This window comes from Cibotium barometz, chromosome 18 (genome assembly GCF_041138505.1).
Source record: "Cibotium barometz isolate CiBa-2024 chromosome 18, ASM4113850v1, whole genome shotgun sequence".
In the NCBI taxonomy this organism is placed as follows: domain Eukaryota; kingdom Viridiplantae; phylum Streptophyta; class Polypodiopsida; order Cyatheales; family Cibotiaceae; genus Cibotium; species Cibotium barometz.
The window spans coordinates 43,880,953-43,902,071 of NC_141063.1; the positions used below are offsets into that span (position 1 = coordinate 43,880,953).

Consider the following 21,119-nt stretch of genomic DNA (forward strand, 5'->3'; position numbering starts at 1 on the left):
CTATGCAGCCAATATGACACTCCAGGTATCAGATGATAAGTACTACCTTTGCCAGAGCATGGTAGGTTGGGAACAGAGATTTGCGACATTTTGCCACCAGAGAGCCTTGTTCATTCGATAGCCAAAATAATTGTATGAATCTATTGTACAGTGCACGTTGCAACTGTGAAAGTCTTACTGATAAAACATAAATAAATTTCTGAGGCAGCTCTTTTTCAACAACATTTGCTCCCTTCCTTTGTACAAATCCCATCAATTGTTTGTGCAGAACATGTGTCCGTTCCTTCATACACCTAACGTCGTACTCAGTTGAATCCGCATGTTGTCCATTTTCAATTGGATTTTGGAACCTGAGAGACGATACCTCCTTTATGAGAAATTTTCTAGAAACAATTTCTCAATGCAACTGGAACCTGATGACATGTTGAAAGATGTCTTCAATACAAAAAAATAAAAAAGTGTTGGTTCAACAACTGTGTCCAAGAGCATAGCAACAGAGAGACAAAAGGCCAAATCTTCAAAGCACGCAAGCAAGTGGGGCTAAGTACCTATTCTTGAAATCTTGAGGCCTTCCCAAAAATCCTTCCCTGACAAAATCAACCATCTGCACAAACCAGAAAAGCTTTTAACCCCTTAGTGAATTCTCGTTAAGAACTCTTTCATAGACCAGAAGAACAACACCTTACACAATAGTATTCCATTAGGTTATTTTGCAACGGTGACCCTGTCAACGCTATCCGTCTTTGAGTTTTCACTTGTTTCAAGGCCTGTGTGATGTCTGCTTTTTTGTTCTTTATCATGTGTGCCTCATCACAAACAAGTATATCTGGTCCAGGATTCTGAAAACCACATCACACAAAGACCAAATCTTAAACAGTCCCAGGAAAAAAAAAGAAAAAAATCATATCTTAAAAAAATGCAACAGTCCAGCACAATCTACTTTTAAAATCTGCATACACCACAAAGACAGTAATGTAAAGACGAGCTTTATTTTGAAAGCTGAATATCTGCCTTTTTTACAAACTGACTGTATGTACCATCTTGAAGTTTCTGCCAATTTCAAAGGTCCACTGCTAACATCACAAGATATTCAGGTAAGACTGTGCATTCTTTGTTGAGCCCTTTGATATGTTGTCCATGCAAGACCCCACATGATGCAAAAACAGAATTACCATTCTAGCTAAAAGCATCACCATTAATCATATCTTTTCTAGTGCCCCCCTTCAAACAATACCATTCTACCACAAAACAAGAAAGTAATAATGGTGGAAGAAACCAAAGCAAAATGAAGGCTACAGAAAGTGAAGCTGGAGCTCCCGTACGCAACCTGCTCCCCCCTAGTTAGCCCTGCCCACCTTCCCTGCCCCGCACCCCCCCGCCCCCCACAAGCGGTATGTGCATCACCTGCCCCTTCAGTCCAGCCCGTAGCCTGCCTCCTTCCCGCCTCTCCTTTGTGCAATCTCTCTGCACCCCCCTCTCCTTCCCTGCCAAGGCCGCTCCTGCACTCCTCTCCTGTTCCACCCTCCTGTGGGTAACGACCCCCCTACTTCCGCCCTTCCCTTGCACTCCTTCTGCCCCCCACCAGCCCCTTCTGCCACCCTTTCTAGTCCCGCCTCCGCCCACCTCGCCGCCTCCCCCTTCTGCCAGCCGGTGGCCCACCTTCCTGTACGCTTTGCAATCACCTCTGGCATTTAAGGGTTTGCAAAGGAAAAAAATTAGGGTTTGCTGATTTTTTAGAGTTCCAGGAAGATGTCGTTTTAGGATTTTCGCCCCATTTAAGGGATCCTGCCTTTTAGGGTTTTTTCCCTATTTGAAGATTTCTGTATTTTCAGGGTTTTTGCGTTGATAGCACATCTTCTACAGGCCTAAATCAGCACTAAATAAACCCTTTCATCATCCCATACATCCATAGTAGTCAGACATTTCAAAAAACGCGTTTCAAAAACGTTTCATACCTTTTGAAAACGTTTCATAAGGGGGGAGAGGGAAGGGAGTGCAGCCGCGGCAGGGGCGGGGGGCGGGGGGGTGTGTGCGCGCGGGTTTACCAGCCCCAAAAATCATACGTATGCAACCTTATTTATGTTGCCCTCATAAGCAGCTCATAGAAGCTATAAAACATGCTGCTGCATTTACACATCAAAACAATGTCAAGATTCAAGAATCAAGTTTGAAGTTACACATTACCAATGTCCACTTCTAATCTCCACTTCCAAGTCTTGCTGAAAAACTAACCATCTGCTCCACTCCTCTCCCCATGCCCGCTATCCCTTTTCCTTGACAGAGCAGCAGGTCAACTGCTGGAACTGATCATGCCTGTTGCTAGGCCTTTGGAATTGATCTAAGAGCTTAATTATGTATTGGTTCTAAGTACATACCCCCAAATAATGCTTTCCTCCACCTTCGCCTGTTGCAAACCACTCCATCTGCTACACTGACTCCATGACTGCTTCTTTTTGTTTTCCCTCCTTCCTGCTCCTCATTTCCCCTTCTCACCTCAGTTCTCAAGGCAGGTTTTCAGTTCTCGGCTAGCATTCCCTTCCGGCAAGTTTCGGCTCTTTTGGTCTTCAACCCCTAAGAGGACTCCATGGAAGCCGCTCTGTCATCCCCGACCGAGGTCGTCGTCCCTTATCTCCCCTTTTCAGAAGTGGGTCTCCAGCTCCTCGCTTCGACAATCACATCCTTAGAGGCCTCCACTTTGGTATGCAAGATTGTTGGTAGCCACCCGGCACGCGAACAGCTCACGGATCTTATTATACATGCTAGCCTCCTTGGTGCATTTGGAAAGATTACTGATATTCATCCTTTGGGACGTGGCTACTACTAGGTTGAGTTTGACTCACCAGTGACGTCGGACAAAGTCATGCAGCTGAGCCCCATCGTGCTGCATAACGCCCAGGCCATCTTTGCGAGGTGGCAGCATGGCTTGCACCTAGCATCTGACCCTCTAGCTGGCGTTTCAAGCTTTCCTGTGGCAATCTACTTCCTAGAGTCATGGAATCCTCCATTGCCGCCTCAATTCTTGCTCGGGCGGCCGAGATTCCATCCCTTCTATCTGCATAGCCTCTCAGGAGACAATGCCACATGCCATATCTCTTCCTTGCCTCCGGGAAGCCCCTATTCTACAAAGAGTAGAGTACTATGGCCTCCCAAGCCAATGCTACATATGCCGGTAGATGGGGTATCTCGCTAGAGCTTATCCTCATCGTAAGTCCAAGAGACCACCCCCAGTTGTCCCCCCCAGTCCCTCTTTAGGAGGGTGGGAGGGAAGGTCACCCTCGGGCAACAAAGCACCAGGATCTGGCCACAGCCAACACTGATGCCACAGAGTGGTAGACTGTTGACCTCAGATGAAGCCCCCAGCCAACCTCCAGAGCTGTGCGGTGCCGCTGCCCAAGATACCTCCAGGAACCCACCTCCAGGCCCTCGGGATTGGAGGTCGTTACCTCACCGAGATTCCTCTCCAGGTTCCCACATTCCAGTGGGGCCCTCTAACCCTACCGAGTCTTCCGCAGACCCTTCCTCTCAAGAGGATCCCTCCCTTCTGTTTCCTTCTCCCTCCACTCACTTTCCCCTCCGTTTCCTTCTCCCTCCACTCACTTTCCCCTCCCCCCACCCCAACCTTCGTCTCCAACTCTCCCCGCAACAGCTCCCCCTGGCCTGTCTCCTTCGGAGCCTGCTCTACCCCCTCCCTCTGACTCTCCTGAGCATTCCCTCCACCCTCTGGCCACGCCACACCCGGAGTGGAGGCAACTGGCGAGTTCAGCCCGCCGCTTGATTCATCACTTTTCAAAGCCGGTTGAGATGACCATCGCCGCCTCTCCAGTGTGGGTTATCCCGCCAAAGTAGCCAACACAACCCCACACCCCCCCCACCCCGGCGCGCGACCAAGGTTTTGGGGTAGCCAGTGGATTACACTTTCTTTCGATGTCTCCCTGTCAAAGGAACTGATATTTTTGAGGAGACAATGGATCCCATTTGGATTTGTGTGGTGTGTCATCACTCCACGCCAAAGACTGGCGCGATGATCTTCTTCTTCCCCTCGAGTGCAGCCCTAGGGACGGAATGGGACACAGAGTCAGTGTCTGCCACCATCCAAGGGCAGGCAGTCATGCTCTCTCATCATCTACATGATCTGCGCATCACCGACGTGCTTACCCATCTTTGGACCCAGGCTTGGATGGAGTTGGGAAGCTCAGGGAGGCCATAGAGATCAGGACAGGGAGGTGGTGTCCTCTAGCTTGGAGGTGTTGCTCTTTGTGTTCCTTCGAAGATATCTCAGTAGCAGTACCCCTTCTCCCCTCCTACATATACCTACATTGCGACAGGTGGAGCCCAAATTATGCTTATTCCTAAGCTCAGACAGAGTCGCGTCACATGGAGGACAAGATCTGCGTCCTCCTAGCGTGTCTTCGTCCTAGAATTGTTTGTGATTACTCCCCGTCGAACCCACACTCAAGACACTTCGAGTGAAGGGTAGTTCCAATGGTTCGGGTTCCCACAGAGATTAGATATGCGGATTGCCTAATGGAACATCCAAGGTTTGTGGGGGCCTCAGTGCTTTTAGAGGTGTGGCGTCCTTAAAGCAGAGCTTCATAGAACAGCAGTTCGGGGACTCATTGATATTCTCTTCCTCCGAGAGCACCATCTTTCATAGGGGCATACCCGCTGTTGCGGGAAGATTCTACCAGGCAAGAGTCACACTTTCTAGTCTCCCTCTTTTGGCCACTCCAAGACGCGGGGGGGGAGGGGGGGGGGCGCGGGGGGGGGGGGGGGGGGAGTTGTATCTCTATTAGCAAGCAGCTCTTAACAGCAGCAGTTGTCTCGTCTCAAGCATCATTGACATTGGTCGGGCCCAGTGGGTGACCATCAAGATTAACGAGGATTGGGTGGGCTTTTTGAATGTATATGCTCCGAACGCCACTACAAGCAGAGCCACCTTCTGGAGTACAGTTTGCTAGTCCCTTCCACATGCCGACTTTTGGCGTATGGATGGGGACTTTAACATGATAGACTCAGCAGAGGATAGATTCGAGGGGGCATGGCTACAGTACTCTACTTCGGAGGAGTTGATCGTGGCTCTTGGTGTCACCATTTGGAAAAAGAATGGTTCACTCTTGCTTTCACACTATATACATATTGGATTGGTGTCCATGGCTTATGGAATGTGCCTATGCATGTGATTGACACGTGTCATGCTGTATAGTTGGATATGATATTCCGCTGGGACTTGATGTTATCATGCCCGGAATATCTGGAGGACTTGGCTTTCCGCTCGGACTTGTGCCTTTGTGTACATGCCCGGAAACGCCTGGAGGACTTGGCTTTCCGCTGGGACTTGTGCTGCCCGGAAACGCCTGGAGGATTGGCTTTCCACTGGGTCTGGTATTGCATATACTTGCCTGGAAACGCCTGATCTTATATGGTTTCATGAACGGAAATTGCTCATGCCAATGCTGCATTGCATAGCATCTTTATGTGTTTGCTTGCAATTGAAATTGCGTGCTGTTTTCATGCTTGCTTGACCAATGTGTAGTTCCGGGTAAGGGGACGCCCGCCTGTGAACCGTGCGTGTGAAACTGTCTGCTGACATGGTTGTGTGGCATGTGAACAGTGGTAAGTATTACCCAATCTAGGCTCAGATAGCCCTTAGGACTTGGCCAATAATTATAAGTGAGTGCGTTCCCATTTCATTAAAGTTTGGGCGCCCAAAAGTCACTTATAAATTATGACCGCTTCCAAGTTCACACTCACTCAAGTCCCGAGGCGGACAAGACTCAATGTCCAGGACCTGATCCTCCCTTTTACTCATAAATGGGCATCTCCCCATGTCCCTTCACCTGATTGGACCCCGATTCACTTACTTATTAAGAGAAATTCGTGTTTTCTCTTCATGAGGATTTTTGGAGGCTGAAAACTCTGTTTTTCCACCATTTCTCTCCATTTCCAAGCTCTCCATAGCCATACCCAACTTGCTAGGGTGTTTTCCAAGCTTCCAAGAGTGTTTCCAAGTGCTAATCACTCTCCTACTCACTCCCAATGACTGAAATTCAGCAAAACAGCTCTCATTTTTGCTATAAAATCTGGTCTTTTGCTGAAAACCCTAATTTCAACCTTCCTTTCTCAAGTTGAACCATAGGGGAAGCTTTCCCAGGGTTCCCTTCATCCTCTTGAAGACTTTTGTCGTGAAGGATTGCGGCAAATCGAAGATATCAACACTTCTAAAGCTTCCAACGCGAAGGCTTCCGCTTGCAACAACTTCTATGAAGACTGGTAAGCTAATTGGACAATGTGTTGTCATTACTTACTCAGTAGAAGGGCAGGACTCCTTGTTTAGCCGCCCTGTGTAGTATTTCTCTTGTCCTATGTGCTCTTGAAGATATTGCTACCTTGCTTGGTAGAACATAGAGCCAATGGTAGAGAATATGGGCACTGAAGTCGGGCCGGGCATCAAGGCAGCTCCTTGGTGATCTACATCGACATACCATTGTTTTCTAAATGCTGAATTTCATATGCATTGGCATGGAGGATTTGGCAATGGATGCGCGTGAAGCTATGTATTGAATTTCTCCAATAGTAATACAATTTACTCAAGGGAGGGGTCGGCCGTTCCGGCTCATTGTGTGTCTCTTGTCAATTCAGCAATTTACTTCTTGTATATGAGCAAGTGTCCTTCAAATCTTACTTTATTTAAGTGTATTGAACTGCATTGTGTTCAACCAAGTTACATTGGTATCAGAGCATACGGTTCTCTTTCACTTCTATCGTGAGAGACGATCACCGTGAACACTAGCTATCTCTACACTTAGAACATTATGGACAGCCATACAATGAATGTTGGAGATGCTAATACAAGAGGCAGGGACAATGAAATGCATGCCTCCAATGCTTTACAGGATGAGCAAACTCATGTGGTGCACAATAGGGAACATGAATATGTGGGACAGCCGTCCCGTGGCAAAGAGAAGATGCAAGAAGAAGAGTCCATAGTTTTGAGGGCTGAACTTACTCGTATGCAGGCTCTTCTCCAAGCACAACAAGAAGAATTGAATCTCTATCGCTGCGAGGATCCATTGGTACATGATCGTTTGAAGGCCAAGAAAGCTGAATCTTATATGGATCATGCAATGGCAATGATTGCTCAAGAGTTGCACATGCAACCGAGGGATGCAGCACATGCATACTTGGCTCGTACCGAGGATGCCTATGCAGAAAAGGCAACCATCCCACATGTCTTGGAATCTCCACAAGTGCCCGAACAAGAACTTATGTCTAAGAGGATGAACCTCCATGCGATGGGAGAGGAACAATCAGTGACTTCACGCCATGCAGGAATACCTCATGTAGCCCGTGAAGGATACAATGTTTATGGCAGTGGTCAAAATGTATGTCAAATGCCATTGCCGGCTGAAAATGTACATGCACAACACATGCAACATGGGCTGCAATTTTCTGTTGGTGCAGGTATTCCGCGTATCTCTCATGCCACTCATCCCTTCGAGTGTGCTCGTGAGGGAGAAGTTATGGCTGAAAATGTATCAATGCATGTTGAGGGGCCAGCCATGCCTCATGCTTACAGGGCACATGTATCTATGCCTTATGCATCACCTTTTGCTCCAAAAATGATGCCAGTCACAGGGGCTGTCCCAATGGACAAACATAGGGGAAAACATGTTGAGATGCACACACATGCATCAAAGTCTCGTGACTTCAAAGCCGGAGACAAATCTGTGAAGTTTGACACATATCATGGGAAATATGATGCATCAAAGGCACTTGCTTTTATTACCCAGTTTGATATTGCTTTCAGTGATGAGGATTTCACTCAGAAATCCATGATCCGGCATGTAAGCATGTTCATGAAAGGCACTGCTGCCCATTGGTGGCTCACGGAGAAGCTCTCACCGAATCCTGTTAGATCATGGGAAGAGTTCAAGGAGAGGTTCTATGCTCAATTCTTGCCTCCCAATGCATTGAATGAGATAACAATGAAGTGGGATTGGGTAAAGCAAAATGAGGGGGAATCGGTAAATGCATATGTACAAAAGTTTTGGAAAGTGCTCTTGGAGGTGTCTCCATTTATGCATGTCACCGAGGCGGAAAGGAAGAGAAGGTTTCAATCGGGATTGCAAGCCGTGTACAAAGCGGGATTACAAATGTATCCTGGTCATTCCTTACACCAATTAATCGCAGCCGCCACCACCACACCGAGCAATTGGAACTCAAATTGAGTCGATCCAATAAGGCTAAACCCTCATTTCAAGGCAAAGAGAGGGCTATCCAAAACCTGCAAATGATGGACAGCCACCTAAAAGGGACCAAAACCAAGCCAAATCAGGTCCAAAAGCTGAAAATAAGTTTGCTTAAAAGCGCCCTTATAAGCCGGCAAACTTTGGTCTTAGTGCTGAGAAGGAGCAATATATGCGTGAAGGCAAATGCTTTACTTGTGGCAGCACTGAGCACATGGCAAGAGCATGCCCAAATAAGAAGAACAAAGCTGAAAATGCTAAGGTACCGAAGCCTAATGTGCATATGGTTCCGGATGTGCAGGGCAACACTTCACATGATAGCAAAGATAGGGTTGCATGTAAAGCTTGGGGACAGCTCAAAGATCAGCCCGCTTTGTTCATGTTTGATGATTGTGCATCTGAAAATTTCATATCCACTCACATGGCAGCTGCTTTGGGTATTGAAGTGGAGGACATGGGTCCTCAAATTGAAGCAGGGGCTGCCTTTGTTGGCAGAGAAGTGCACGTCATGCCTATTTTTGGCAAGTTGCGCATACACATTCAAGGCTATGTGGATCATGAGGATTTTCTTGTGGGGACTTTGAATGGCTGTGATGTATTGCTTGGAAATCCTTGGCATATACGTATTGATCCGTGCAAGGCTTACAAGACTAACAGGATCACCTTCATGCATAAAGGCCGAGAACATGTAATTGATGCTGGTGAAGAGGGTGATACTATTCCCCTTGTATCTCATGTACAAATTAAGAAAGTAATGAAAAAGAGTATTTTTGCGTACTTGATTTTTGTACGAGATCCTGTTGAGGAAAATAATGTACATGTAAACACTCTTTGTAATGATAGGCTGAAATTTTTGCAAGAGCACAATGATTGTTTTGCTGATGAGTTACCAAAAGAGTTACCACCTGTACGACCGGAAGATCATCGCATTGATCTTGTGCCGGGTGGCTCACCACCTAATAGGCCAGCCTATCGTGTAAGTGCATCCCAAAAAGAGGAGATCATGAAGCAAGTAAATGAGCTTCTTGAGAAGGGTTTGGAGGCAGAATATTGAATGATTCACATGGGGGGTACCCGGACAGAGTTAATGATGTGTGGACATCCCTAGGTGTGAAGGGGGAAACTAGAACATTAAACTTTTAATGTTTATTAAAGTTGCCCCTAGGCCTTAGTGGCCCCTAGGGACTTTAATAACTTTTAAAGTGGGGAGGGCCCTAGGACTATTATGGAGAGGGGGCCACTCTACTTTTGGAGTGTGTGCTTCTCTCTCCTCCCTCTCTCTCTTCTTTTTGGGAAAAAGAGAATCGTGGAGCAAAAAGAGTGTGGGAAAGCGTGGAAAAGCTGAGGAGGAGGAGTCGACTGTTGGTTGGAGATTCTGCTGCTGTTTTCTCTGTGCAAGCCAGCCGTACAGCCTTGTACGGACAGGCTGCAGGTTCTCTCCTGGTACAGGCTACACACATCCACGGGCTGATTTTGGTAAGCTCCGCATCTGTTCATCTATCTCTCTTTCTACTGCTTGATGTCTGTTGCAGATTTGAGTTATCCGACCCCTTGTGAGAGGAGGGGTATGGCAGATTGACAAGGGTTGAGACAGAGTTTGGACAGTACATGTATGTATGAGCTGAGATGTTGAATCATGTACTTGAGTTATGCCAGATGTATGCTCATGGCTGCCGTGTTTAGTGGTCTTGGCTGATCAGTGAATGGGAGAGAGAATTAGAATTAGAGTTCATGTGTGGGAGACATACACAGAGAAGCAAGGGAGAGAGAGAGAGAGAGTTGTGGGGATAAGTCAGCTCATGGTATTGAGTGTGTGACTCCCCTATCACACATGTATATTGCACTAGTACACATAGTGCACTTAGTACATTAAAAGTACTAAGTGTACTATGTACTATAACTTATGGGCTTGTACACACTATAAGGGTGGGCATAATGCCTTTACCCCAACAACCTCCCACTTAAAGGCAGAGTGCCCTTAAGTAAAGGGGAAAAAAAAAATCAGCATGTACATGATAATATGCAAGGCCATATCAAGGCTGAAACTGGCCTCATCCAATGCCCATCAAGTGTCTGCAATGAGCAAACCGCTCCGGAGGCAAACTCTTTGTCAACAGATCAGCCGGGTTGTCATCCGTATGAATCTTAACAAGCTGAATTTGCTTGTTCTCTATCACCTCTCTAATGAAGTGATACTTCACATCCACATGCTTCGTCTTTGCATGAAAGACAGGGTTCTTTGCCAACTGGATGGCACTCTGACTATCACAATGCAACAATGGAATATCCCCTGTATAACCCAAATCAACCACTAACCGAGATAGCCATAATGCCTCCTTGCAAGCCTCTGTGGCTGCAATATACTCGGCCTCTGTAGTAGATAAGGCAGTGCACTTCTGCATCCTGGATATCCATGACACAGCACCTCCTGTGAATGTAAACACATAACCGGTAGTAGACTTCCGGTTATCTGGATGACCGGCATAATCCGAATCCGTGTAACCATGCACTAATGCATCCTGTTTGCCAAAGCATATGCACATATCCTGTGTGCCATTCAGGTATCTCATGACACCTTTCACTGCTTCCCAATGCTTCTTGCCAGGTTTGGCCATGTATCTAGAAACCACTCCCACTGCAAATGCAATGTCCGGCCTAGTAGCAACCATGGCATACATGAGACTGCCACAAGCTGAAGCATACGGAACCTTGGCCATATCAGCCCTGTCTCTATCCGACTGTGGGCTGTCCATAGCACTTAGTTTCACATATGGAGGCAAAGGAGTAGTAGTCTTCTTCCCCCCGTCCATATTGAACCTCTGCAAAACTTTGCCAATGTATTCCTTCTGAGACAAATACAACACATGCTGATTTCTGTCCCGAAGTATCCGCATACCCAAGATGTGATTTGCATCACCCAAATCCTTCATATCAAAGGTTTGATGCAGCCTCTGCTTCAAGGCATCCATCTCCTTACGAGATTTCCCGGCAATCAACATATCATCAACATACAAGATGAGGATCAATAGACTGCCATCCAAAGCTTTCTTGGTGTATAAGCAGTGATCTATGTCACTTATCCTGAATTTCTGGGATTTCATGAATGTATCAAATTTATGATACCATTCCCTTGGTGCCTGTTTGAGCCCATAAAGGCTCTTTTTCAGCTTGCATACAAGCTTCTCCTTTCCACTCACTGCATAACCCTCTGGCTGCTGCATATATATCTCCTCATGGAGATCACCGTGAAGAAAAGCAGTCTTCACATCCATCTGAATCAAGTCCAGATCATCATGTGCAACCAAAGCTAACACAGCTCTAAGTGTGGTCATTTTGACCACTGGAGAGAAGATCTCATCAAAGTCCACACCATATTCCTGCTTGAAGCCCTTAGCCACTAACCTGGCTTTGTATCTTGGAATTGCATCAGGTGCAACTTTGAGCCTGTAAACCCATTTGCATGGCAAAACCTTCTTGCCTGCAGGCAAATGCACCAACTTCCATGTTCCATTTTTGTGCAGAGAATCCATCTCTGACTTCATGGCACGCTCCCATAGAGCCTTGTCTGCCCTCTGTAAAGCCTCCTCATAACATGAGGGCTCCCCACAGTCAGTGAGCATCAAGTAGTCAACCCCTGGAACAAACCTGTCAGGGGCTCTGGAGGGTCTTGTGGACCTCCGTACCCAATGATCATCATTTGCAGGTTGCTGTCCAGCCTGCATATCACCCATTGGTGGCTCCTGTTCCATGCCATAAGGCTGAAAAATCATGCCCGGTATCTCCTCTAACTGTGGTATATCCATAGGGATATCTTCTGCCATCTCTGGCTGTCCATTTGGACCATTTTGAGCACCATTTAAGGGCTGGTTTTGCTGCTGTAATGGCTGATTTACAGCCCTTGGTTGTTGTCCATGATGTCCATCATCATCAAAGATGACTCTGTCAGGCTCCTATTGCCTTGCAGGCTCCTTATACATGCATGTTTCATCAAAAATGACATCATTGCTACGTATAATCTTTCTATTCACGGGATCCCAAAGTCTATACCCCATTTCACCTCTGTCACCATATCCTAGGAATATGCATTTGTGAGACTTAGGATCAAGTTTGGTGCGCATTTCCTTGCGTATGTGCACGTACGCAACGCAACCAAACACTTTTAAGTGCTTATATGACGGAGGCTTCCCTGTCCATACTTCCTCTGGCACTTTCCCACCAAGCCTCGTGTTAGGTGACCTGTTTATAAGGTGAACGGCTGTCATAACAGCTTCAGCCCAAAAACCATGAGGTAATGCAGCATGTGACAACATAGAACGGACCTTCTCCTGAATAGTCCTGTTCATCCTCTCTGCTGTCCCGTTTTGTGGAGGATCATAAGGAGTAGAGAGCTCCCTCTTGATGCCTTTAGCATCACAAAAGTCCTGAAACTGTTTGGACATATACTCTCCACCATTGTCGGAACGCAAAGCCTTCAGTGTTTTACCAGTTTGATTCTCAACAAGAGCAACAAACTTCTCAAACACTGAGAATGTATCACTCTTCAGACGAAGAGGATAAACCCACACCTTGCGTGTGGCATCATCAATAAAAGACACAAAGTATTTTGCCCCTCCCAAAGAAAGCTGAGGCATCTCACATACATCTGTATGCACAAGCTCTAACTGAGCATCTTTCTGTCCAAGAGCTTTCTTGTGGGGGCACTGTAGTTTGCCTACCATATATACAATGCTCACAAAACTGAAAACTTCAAAACTTTAGAGAAGGCAAGTAACCCAAACGAGACAATTGCTCCATTCCTTTGACACTCATGTGTCCCAACCGGCTATGCCACAGAGATTTCCGGCAGCTCGGTTGCATTTACATTTGCATGGTGACAAACACCTGCATGCATGAAGTAAAGAGTGTCCACCTTAGAGCCTCTGGCAACAACCAGTGAGCCCTTACTAATTTTCCACTTTCCACGACCAAATGTGGTAACATAATCAGCATCATCAAGCTGTCCAGTAGAAAGCAGGTTCTTCTTGATCTCAGGCACATGCCTGCCATCATGGGGAGCATAAGCTGTGAGCCATCTGAAAACACTAGCCTCACATCACCTCTGCCAAGAATCTTGCATGCATGGTTATCACCCAAATAAACCACTCCTTCATTGCCAGCAGTATACCTGACAAACAAGTCTCTGCAACCTGTGACATGAAAGGAGGCACCTGAATCAATGATCCATGAGTGCATACCATGACCACCTGTAAGAAGTGAATGGGCATCAAGTGAAGACGTGAATAGGACCTCATCCTCACTGTCACCTGCATGTGATACATTGATTTCTTCAATCTTGACTCCACTTTTTCCCTTTGGCTTCATCTTTGTCTTTGTCTTTGCCTTTTCCCTTTTCCTTTTGATCATTTTTCCATTTGTAGCATTGCTTTTTGATGTGTCCCTTCTTGCCACAATAATGGCATTCCAAGTCCTTTTTGGAGCGGGTCTTGCTCCTTCCCCGTTCTTGGCTTTTTCCCCTTTGCTGGGATCTCCCACGTGCATTCATTGCATTGGACTTTCCAACAGAGTTGTTTTTCCTGTTCATCTCTTCTTGAAGAAGAGTACGCTCAACATCTGCATATGACAGCATAGCATTCGAATTGCTAGTGGCTGTCCTGAATGTGTCCCAACTCTCTGGCAAAGTGCATAAGAGAAAAGTGGCTTTGAACTCATCGTCCATTGCCAACTTTTGATTTATAACTTGGCTGACAATACCATTAAACTCATTGAGGTGGGCTGCCATAGACGCCCCTTCCTTTATCTGAAGACCTATGAGTTTCTTCAACCAATACACTTTGCTTGAGGCACTTTGCTGGGCATACAAGTCCTGCAATCTTTGCCACATTCCCCAAGTTGTCTTCTCTTCACGAATGCTGAAAAGTAAAGAGTCTAACACAGACAACATGATAGTAGATCTTGCCAGCTCATCCATATCTTCCCACTCTGTGGGCAAAAGCCCCTTGACTGCAAGCTGATTTCTGAGGATTCAAGGCATAAATGTCTTGCCTGCTGCTTTGCCAAGCTCAACAAGCATAAAATCTTGAGAAGCCCCTTGATTTAAGATCAATTGCTGATCATACATGGTACATTGACGCACATGAAGGCATCCAGAGTCTTCGCGATGCTTCCCCCTGGCCACATATACATCCAATACATGAAAGCCCCTTGATTTACAGGCACATTGAGTGCTTGCCAGGCATCAACACGTTGCCCAAAGCATCAACTGCGAGTGCCTGCATGCAAATCAATCCAATCGGCACAAAAGCCCCTTGATTTGCACTGCAATTTGCTACAATTTTGCCCGAATGTGTGATTTCTCACATCATACAGTATGTATGAATGCTTAATTGCACAATTACATCAAAAGCCCCAAATTTCGACATCCAATTTCCTGCAAATTGATCCTGATTGTGACCAATGTCACCCAATTTTGCCAATTTTGCTCAAAAATTGAGCAATTCGGCACCTGTACCTGCTCAATTGATGATTGTACTTGCTCAATTGCAAATCCCAAAAAAAAAAATTGAAGCAAAATACCTTGCAATTTCTGATTTTTTGTTTTTGTTGCAGGAAAAAGGGGTTGATGAATTTGGTGGTGGTGCTGCTGCTGCTGCTCTGCTGAGAGAGCTTATGGCTGCTCGTGCTATCTGCAGTGAAGAAATGCAGCTCTGTTGTTTGGGATTAAAGGCTACCTTGCTGGTGTGTTTGCAGATCTAGCTATGGAGGGCAAAGCTTTGAAATTTTCCCCAGCAGCAGGCACATCAGCAAGAAGCGCCCCTTTCTGCATCAGCAATAGCACACGTGCAGCACCCTTCTCATATCAATGGAAGGAGATGAGCTCCTGCAGGAAGGCGCAATAGAGCTTCTCGTCGCAGACGGGGTGTTGCTGGTGTTGTCAATGGGCGGTGAAGGGCAGAGCACGCTGGTTGGTAACCAGCCTTCGCTCCGTCTGGTCCAGTGGCTTACGGCACGCTGGTGGGGTAACCAGCCTTCGCTCCGTCGGGTCCAGTGGCTTACGGCACGCGTTGTGTGTTCGCCCGACTACGCTCACTCACGCCCAGTTGCCGCCGCCTTCGCCCAACGCTCACGTGTTTTCGCTACACGTTCACCGCTTGTGACCAAGCGTCTGACGTCCAACGGGTTGCTGTAGGCGCCTGGCTGCGCCTGAATGGCTGGGCAGTTCTCGTGGCTGCTGGGCAGCCCACGCTACTCGCTGCCTACCTCCAGTTGCTGGGCAGCAGTTGAAGCAGCCCACGCCTGTTGGCTGGGCAGAGTAGGGCAACCAGATCAGGGTACGACCAGCACCTTCAGAATTCAGCACGACGGTACGAGTTAGACAAGACTCTGATACCAGTTGAATGGGAGAGAGAGAATTAGGGTTAGAGTTCATGTGGGAGACATACACAGAGAGAACAAGAAGAGAGAGAGAGAGAGAGTTGTGGGGATAAGTCAACTCATGGTATTGAGTGTGTGACTCCCCTATCACACATGTATATTGCACTAGTACACATAGTGCACTTAGTACATTAAAAGTACTAAGTGTACTATGTACTATAACTTATGGGCTTGTACACACTATAAGGGTGGGCATAATGCCTTTACCCCAACAATCAGAGGGAGGCACAGTGTGTTATTTTGAGACACAGATCTGTGTGCATGGATCCTCTGTGCTAAGAGGAATTGTGGGCCGTCAGATTGGACATACAGGTGTAATCTCTTGGCTGATTTTTGTTGTACTCAGCCACTCATATTTTTTTGGAATTGAATAAAGAAATACCGCAAGGGGCGCCAAGCTTTGGGGCCAACAGGTGTCGCCTTGTTTTCAGATTTGGGCACTCTAGCCCCAATCTTTTCTGTTTTCATATCTAGACTACAAGTGGACGGGTGACTGCTAGTCTACCGCACTCTGGTTTCTATCAAAGGCCGGTTTCAGTTTGGTTCAGCCAAGCTCTTCCCCATATTGTTCACCCATCCTCTTAGGTCAAAAGAAGGATGGATCCTTTCGTATGTGTGTGGATTATAGAGCTTTGAATAAGCTTACCATCAAGAATCGGTTTCCGATTCCACGCATAGACGACATCCTTGACAAGTTGGATGGATCGGCATGCTTTAGCCGAATTGATCTCAAGAGTGGATATCATCAAGTGCGTGTAGTACCTGAGGATGTACACAAAACTGCTTTCAGGACAGCATTTGGGCTTTATGAGTATCTTGTTATGCCTTTTGGTCTTACAAATGCCCCAGCTACATTCAATAGAATGATGGATCGCATATTCCGTGGGTACACGAAATTTACAGGTATCTTCTTTGATGACATCCTAGTCTTCTCAAAGACCAAAGAAGAGCATAAAGCTCATTTGGCTATTGTTTTTGAAGAGCTCCATAAGCATAAACTCTTCATAAATGCAAAGAAGAGTGAGTTCTTCTTGTCAGAGATACATTATCTTGGGCATATTGTGTCCAAAGATGGAGTGCGGATGGATCCTGCAAAGATTGATGCAATTCGGAATTGGCCCGAATTGAGTTCGGTGCATGAGATCCGTAGTTTTCTTGGATTATGCTCTTACTACCGCAGGTTCATTCGGCACTTTGCATGCATTGCTTCTCCTTTGCATGATTTGACAAAGAAGAAGGCCGTGTTCAAATGGACTAATGCAGAGAGAGATGCATTCCTCAAATTGAAAGATGCATCTACTCATGGTCCAGTGTTGATCGTTCTGGATTTGCAAAAGCCTTTTTGTGTGGAATGTGATGCATCTGGAAATTGCATAGGGGCTGTCCTTAATCAAGAGGGACATGCCGCGGCTTATGAGAGTCGTAGATTGCATGATGCAGAGCTATCTCTTGGCATTTATGAGAAAGAGCTCTTGGCTGTAATTCATGCACTTACTATATGGAAACATTACCTTCTTGGGACTGATTTCACTCTGAAGACAGATCACCAGAGTTTGAGGTATTTTCTTACTCAAACTAAGTTATCAGAGAAGCATATGAGAATGGCCAATTTCCTCTCTATGTTTCATTTTCAGATCTTGCACACCCCGGGAAAAAAGAATGTAGTGGCCGATGCATTGTCATGAAAGCCGTATGTAGCAGCTATCTCGGTTGCCTCTCATGGGGACTTGTCTACCATGCGTGATTTGTATCATACGGATGCTGATTTTGCCACTATTTGGGCTGATTTGATGGCTGGTCATGCACATGCCTCATATGTGATGAAAGAGGGTTATCTCATGAAAGATAATTGCCTATGTGTGGTGTCTGACATGAGGCAAAAGGTTTTGGATGAGTACCATGCTCCTCCATATGCTGGTCATAGAGGCATAATGCCTACTACGCACATGATTGAGCGGTATTTCTTTTGGCCAGGTGCAGAAGGACATAGAGGCACATGTACGTGCATGTATCACCTGTCAAAAGGTCAAATTTAATAGGCAAAAGACACCAGGTTTGCTTCAGCCATTGCCTATTCCCACGCAACCATGGGAAAGTATTACAATGGATTTCATTATGGACTTGCCACGTACCCAACAGGGTAATGATGCAATTTGGACAATTGTGGACAGGTTTAGCAAGCAAGCTCATTTCTTGCCGGTCAAAAAGACCATCAAAACTGAGCATATGGTTAAAATATATCTTGCACAAGTGTTCAAACATCATGGAATGCCGAAGTCCATTGTGGGGGATAGAGATCCCATGAAACCGGCCTCTGATAGAAAACCAGAGTGCGGTAGATTAGCAATCACCCGTCCACTTGTAGTCTAGATGTGAAACAAAGCAGATTGGAGCTAGAGTGCCCAAATCTGAAAACACAGCGACACCTGTTGGCCCCAAAGCTTGGCGCCCCTTGCGGTATTTCTTTATTCAATTAAAATAATATGAATGGCTGAGTACAACACAAAGATCAGCCAAGAGTTTACACCTGTAAGTCCAATCTGACGGCCCACAAATCCTTCTCAGCACAGAGGATCTATGCACACAGATCTGTGTTCCACAATAACACACTGTGCCTCCCTCTGATCAGCCAAGATCACTAAGCAGGCCCGCCATGGGCATACATCTGGCATAACTCAAGTGCATGATACATCTTCTCAGCTCAAACATACATGCGCTGTCCAAACTCTGTCTCAACCCTTGTCAATCTGCCATACCCCTCCTCTCACAAGGGGCCAGATAACACATATCTGCAACAGACATCAAGCAGTAGAAAGAGAGATAGATGAACAGAAACAAGGCTTACCAAGTTCAGCTCGTGAAACAGCACTGGAGGAAGCAACAGCACCAATCTGTACTTGCAGGCACTTGTATCCACAACCCTGCTTAACACATGTGCTTGTACTTGCCTGTACCCTCCTCCTCATGTTCACTCTTATGCTGTCCTTGAAAGTACAGATCTGAAAAATCAGCACGGTACTTGATTGTACTTGACTGTACTTGCCTGTACTTGACGGTACGGTCTTTCTGCAGAGAATCAGAGGTAGCCGCCTGCTGGATTTTGCTACTGATTACCTGCGCCGTCCTGCTACAGTACTGTCCAGCACCTGTACTTGCCCTAGAACTGGCCGTACAGTGTACCTGCAGAAAGTACACTGCTGTACTTGCAGTCGTACAGCACTGTACAGCCTGTTTTCAACAGTCGCAGCCACCTGTCTCTGTCCCACAGGTCTGCGCCTCTCTGCCCACAGCAGTTCCTGCTGTTCGTACAACACTGTACGGTGATTGTACGGCCTGTTCCAGCATACAACACTCAGAAAACAGCAGCTACAGCCCCTTCAGCAGTCGCCCCCTTCTTTCACAGCTTTTCCACGCTAGAATTCTCTCTTTTGCTCCACGACTCCCAAAAAGGGAAGAGACAGAGAGAGAGAGAGAAGAGAGAGAAAACTCCAAAAGTGGCTCCTCCCCCAAAATAATCCCTAGGGCCCCAAACTTTAATAAGTTCCTAGGGCCACTAAGGCCTAGGGGCAAACTTTATTAAACATTAAAGTTTAATGTTTTTAGTTCCCCCCTTCACACCTAGGGATGTCCACACATCTTAAACTCTGTCCGGGCACCCCCCATGTGAATCATAAAATATTCTGACTCTGCAACCACCATGCCCACACTTGTACCGCTCCATTTTCACAGGGCCATGACATACCCCCCTCTTGAAAAATGGCAAGCGTCCTCGATTGCATTCTGGTGATGCATCAAAATATCCAAAGTGAAATATACAATATGGCAAGATCAGCGTCCCAATCTCTCTAAGCCATACACATGTATCAACATTCACTGCAAACCAATGGCATAGTAATAGTCCAAGTTGTATACCACTGTGAACCATACATATCCACAAAAATCTCCATGTGACTAGTACACATATATCATAGAAGTCCCATAAACAGATGTACTGTCAGCCTCAGTACCTTCGGGTGAGATAAAAACTGCACCAAGCGACCTCTAGATGTCATCTGAGCCTGTCTGTATCAAGGGAGTGGAGGTGCTACCCCCCTCTTGAGCATCAGGTAATGCTCTAGACCCATGCTCTGCTGAACCTGAATGAGCCACAATAAGAGTCGGCTCTAACTCAAAGGCATCGAGATAAAGCTGCAAAACCTGAGGTGAATCTGTTAAGTCACCTTCCTCCATCCACTTCGCATCCATCGGTGAATAGTTCTTAAACTTCACAAGATAGCGACGCGAAACTTTACCTCGTACCTTCCTTTCTTTATGTGCCAGTATCTGCTCTGGAATCAGCATCTCATCAAGTTCCTCAACTTCCGGCTGAGCCTCATCTGATACATCCTCAGGCACATCCCCACGGAAAGGTCTAAGAAGACTCACGTGAAAAGCATTGTGAATCCTCCAGTGATCTGGTAACTTCAAACGATAGGTTACCTCACCAATCTTTTCCAAAACCTGAAAAGGCCCATAATAACGCATGCTCAACTTAGGGAATAAGCGCTCTTTACCCTTCATCTTCTTGAGTCTAGCCTTTTCAAAACGCAAAAGAACCCAATCACCCAATGCAAACTGTAAATCACGTCTGTGACGGTCTGCGGCTTTCTTTTGCTTCAGCTGAGTTTTCTGGAGGGCCAACTTAACTCTCCGATAAGCTTCATCCAAGCTCTCCACATACTGATCAGCCTCAAAGATCTTATCCTTTGTATGCAAAATGGGTGGTACTTTCTTCCCTCCTTCTACAATCTCAAAAGGCGCCTTGCCTGTCGAGCTATGTACAGTGTTGTTATATGCAAACTCCACCAAAGGAAGATACTTTTCCCATTGTTGCTTGTGCTCTGACACATAACACTTGAGAAGATCCAACACTGTAGAGTTAGCCTCTTCTGACTGACCATCTGTCTGTGGATGAAATGACGATGAAAACTTGAGAGTTGTACCCATGTTGTCAAACAACCCTCTCCAAAACAAACTCGTCATCCGTGGATCACGATCACTAATGATAGACGTAGGCAAGCCATGATACTTGAAGATGTTCGCCATGAACAACTTCACCATATGATCCACTTTAATTGTCTTCCGCACGGGAATGAAATGAGCCTGCTTACTGAACCTGCATATGATAGTCCAGATGCCATCATTTCCCGTTTGTGTCCGTGGAAGATCGAATACAAAATCCATGGCAATGCTCTCCCAAGGTCTATCCGGAATAGGTAAAGGCTGTAATAACCCTGGTGTCTTCTGACGGTCAAACTTTACCTTCTGACATACGATGCATTGCCTCACAAAGGCATCAACATCTCTTCTCAAGGTTGGCCAATAAAAGAAAGTCTCCACTGCTTTGACCGTGGCGTCAATACCTCTATGACCTGCATACGGTGGAGCATGACTTTCAATCAT

The 21,119-nt window shown here is 46.3% G+C and overlaps 1 protein-coding gene across 2 annotated transcripts in view; it reads right to left on the bottom strand.

Moving 5' to 3' along the window:
* ATRX (P-loop containing nucleoside triphosphate hydrolases superfamily protein) overlaps positions 1-21,119 on the bottom strand; it is a 134,777-nt gene that overhangs the window by 34,784 nt on the left and 78,874 nt on the right. For both annotated transcript variants that reach the window (XM_086812638.1, XM_086812637.1), the window contains 3 exons: positions 687-839; positions 549-604; positions 47-350 (listed from right to left, as the gene is read on the bottom strand). In XM_086812638.1, coding sequence (XP_086668764.1) covers positions 47-350; positions 549-604; positions 687-839 — 513 coding nt within the window. The remainder of the gene's footprint in view (positions 1-46; positions 351-548; positions 605-686; positions 840-21,119) is intronic.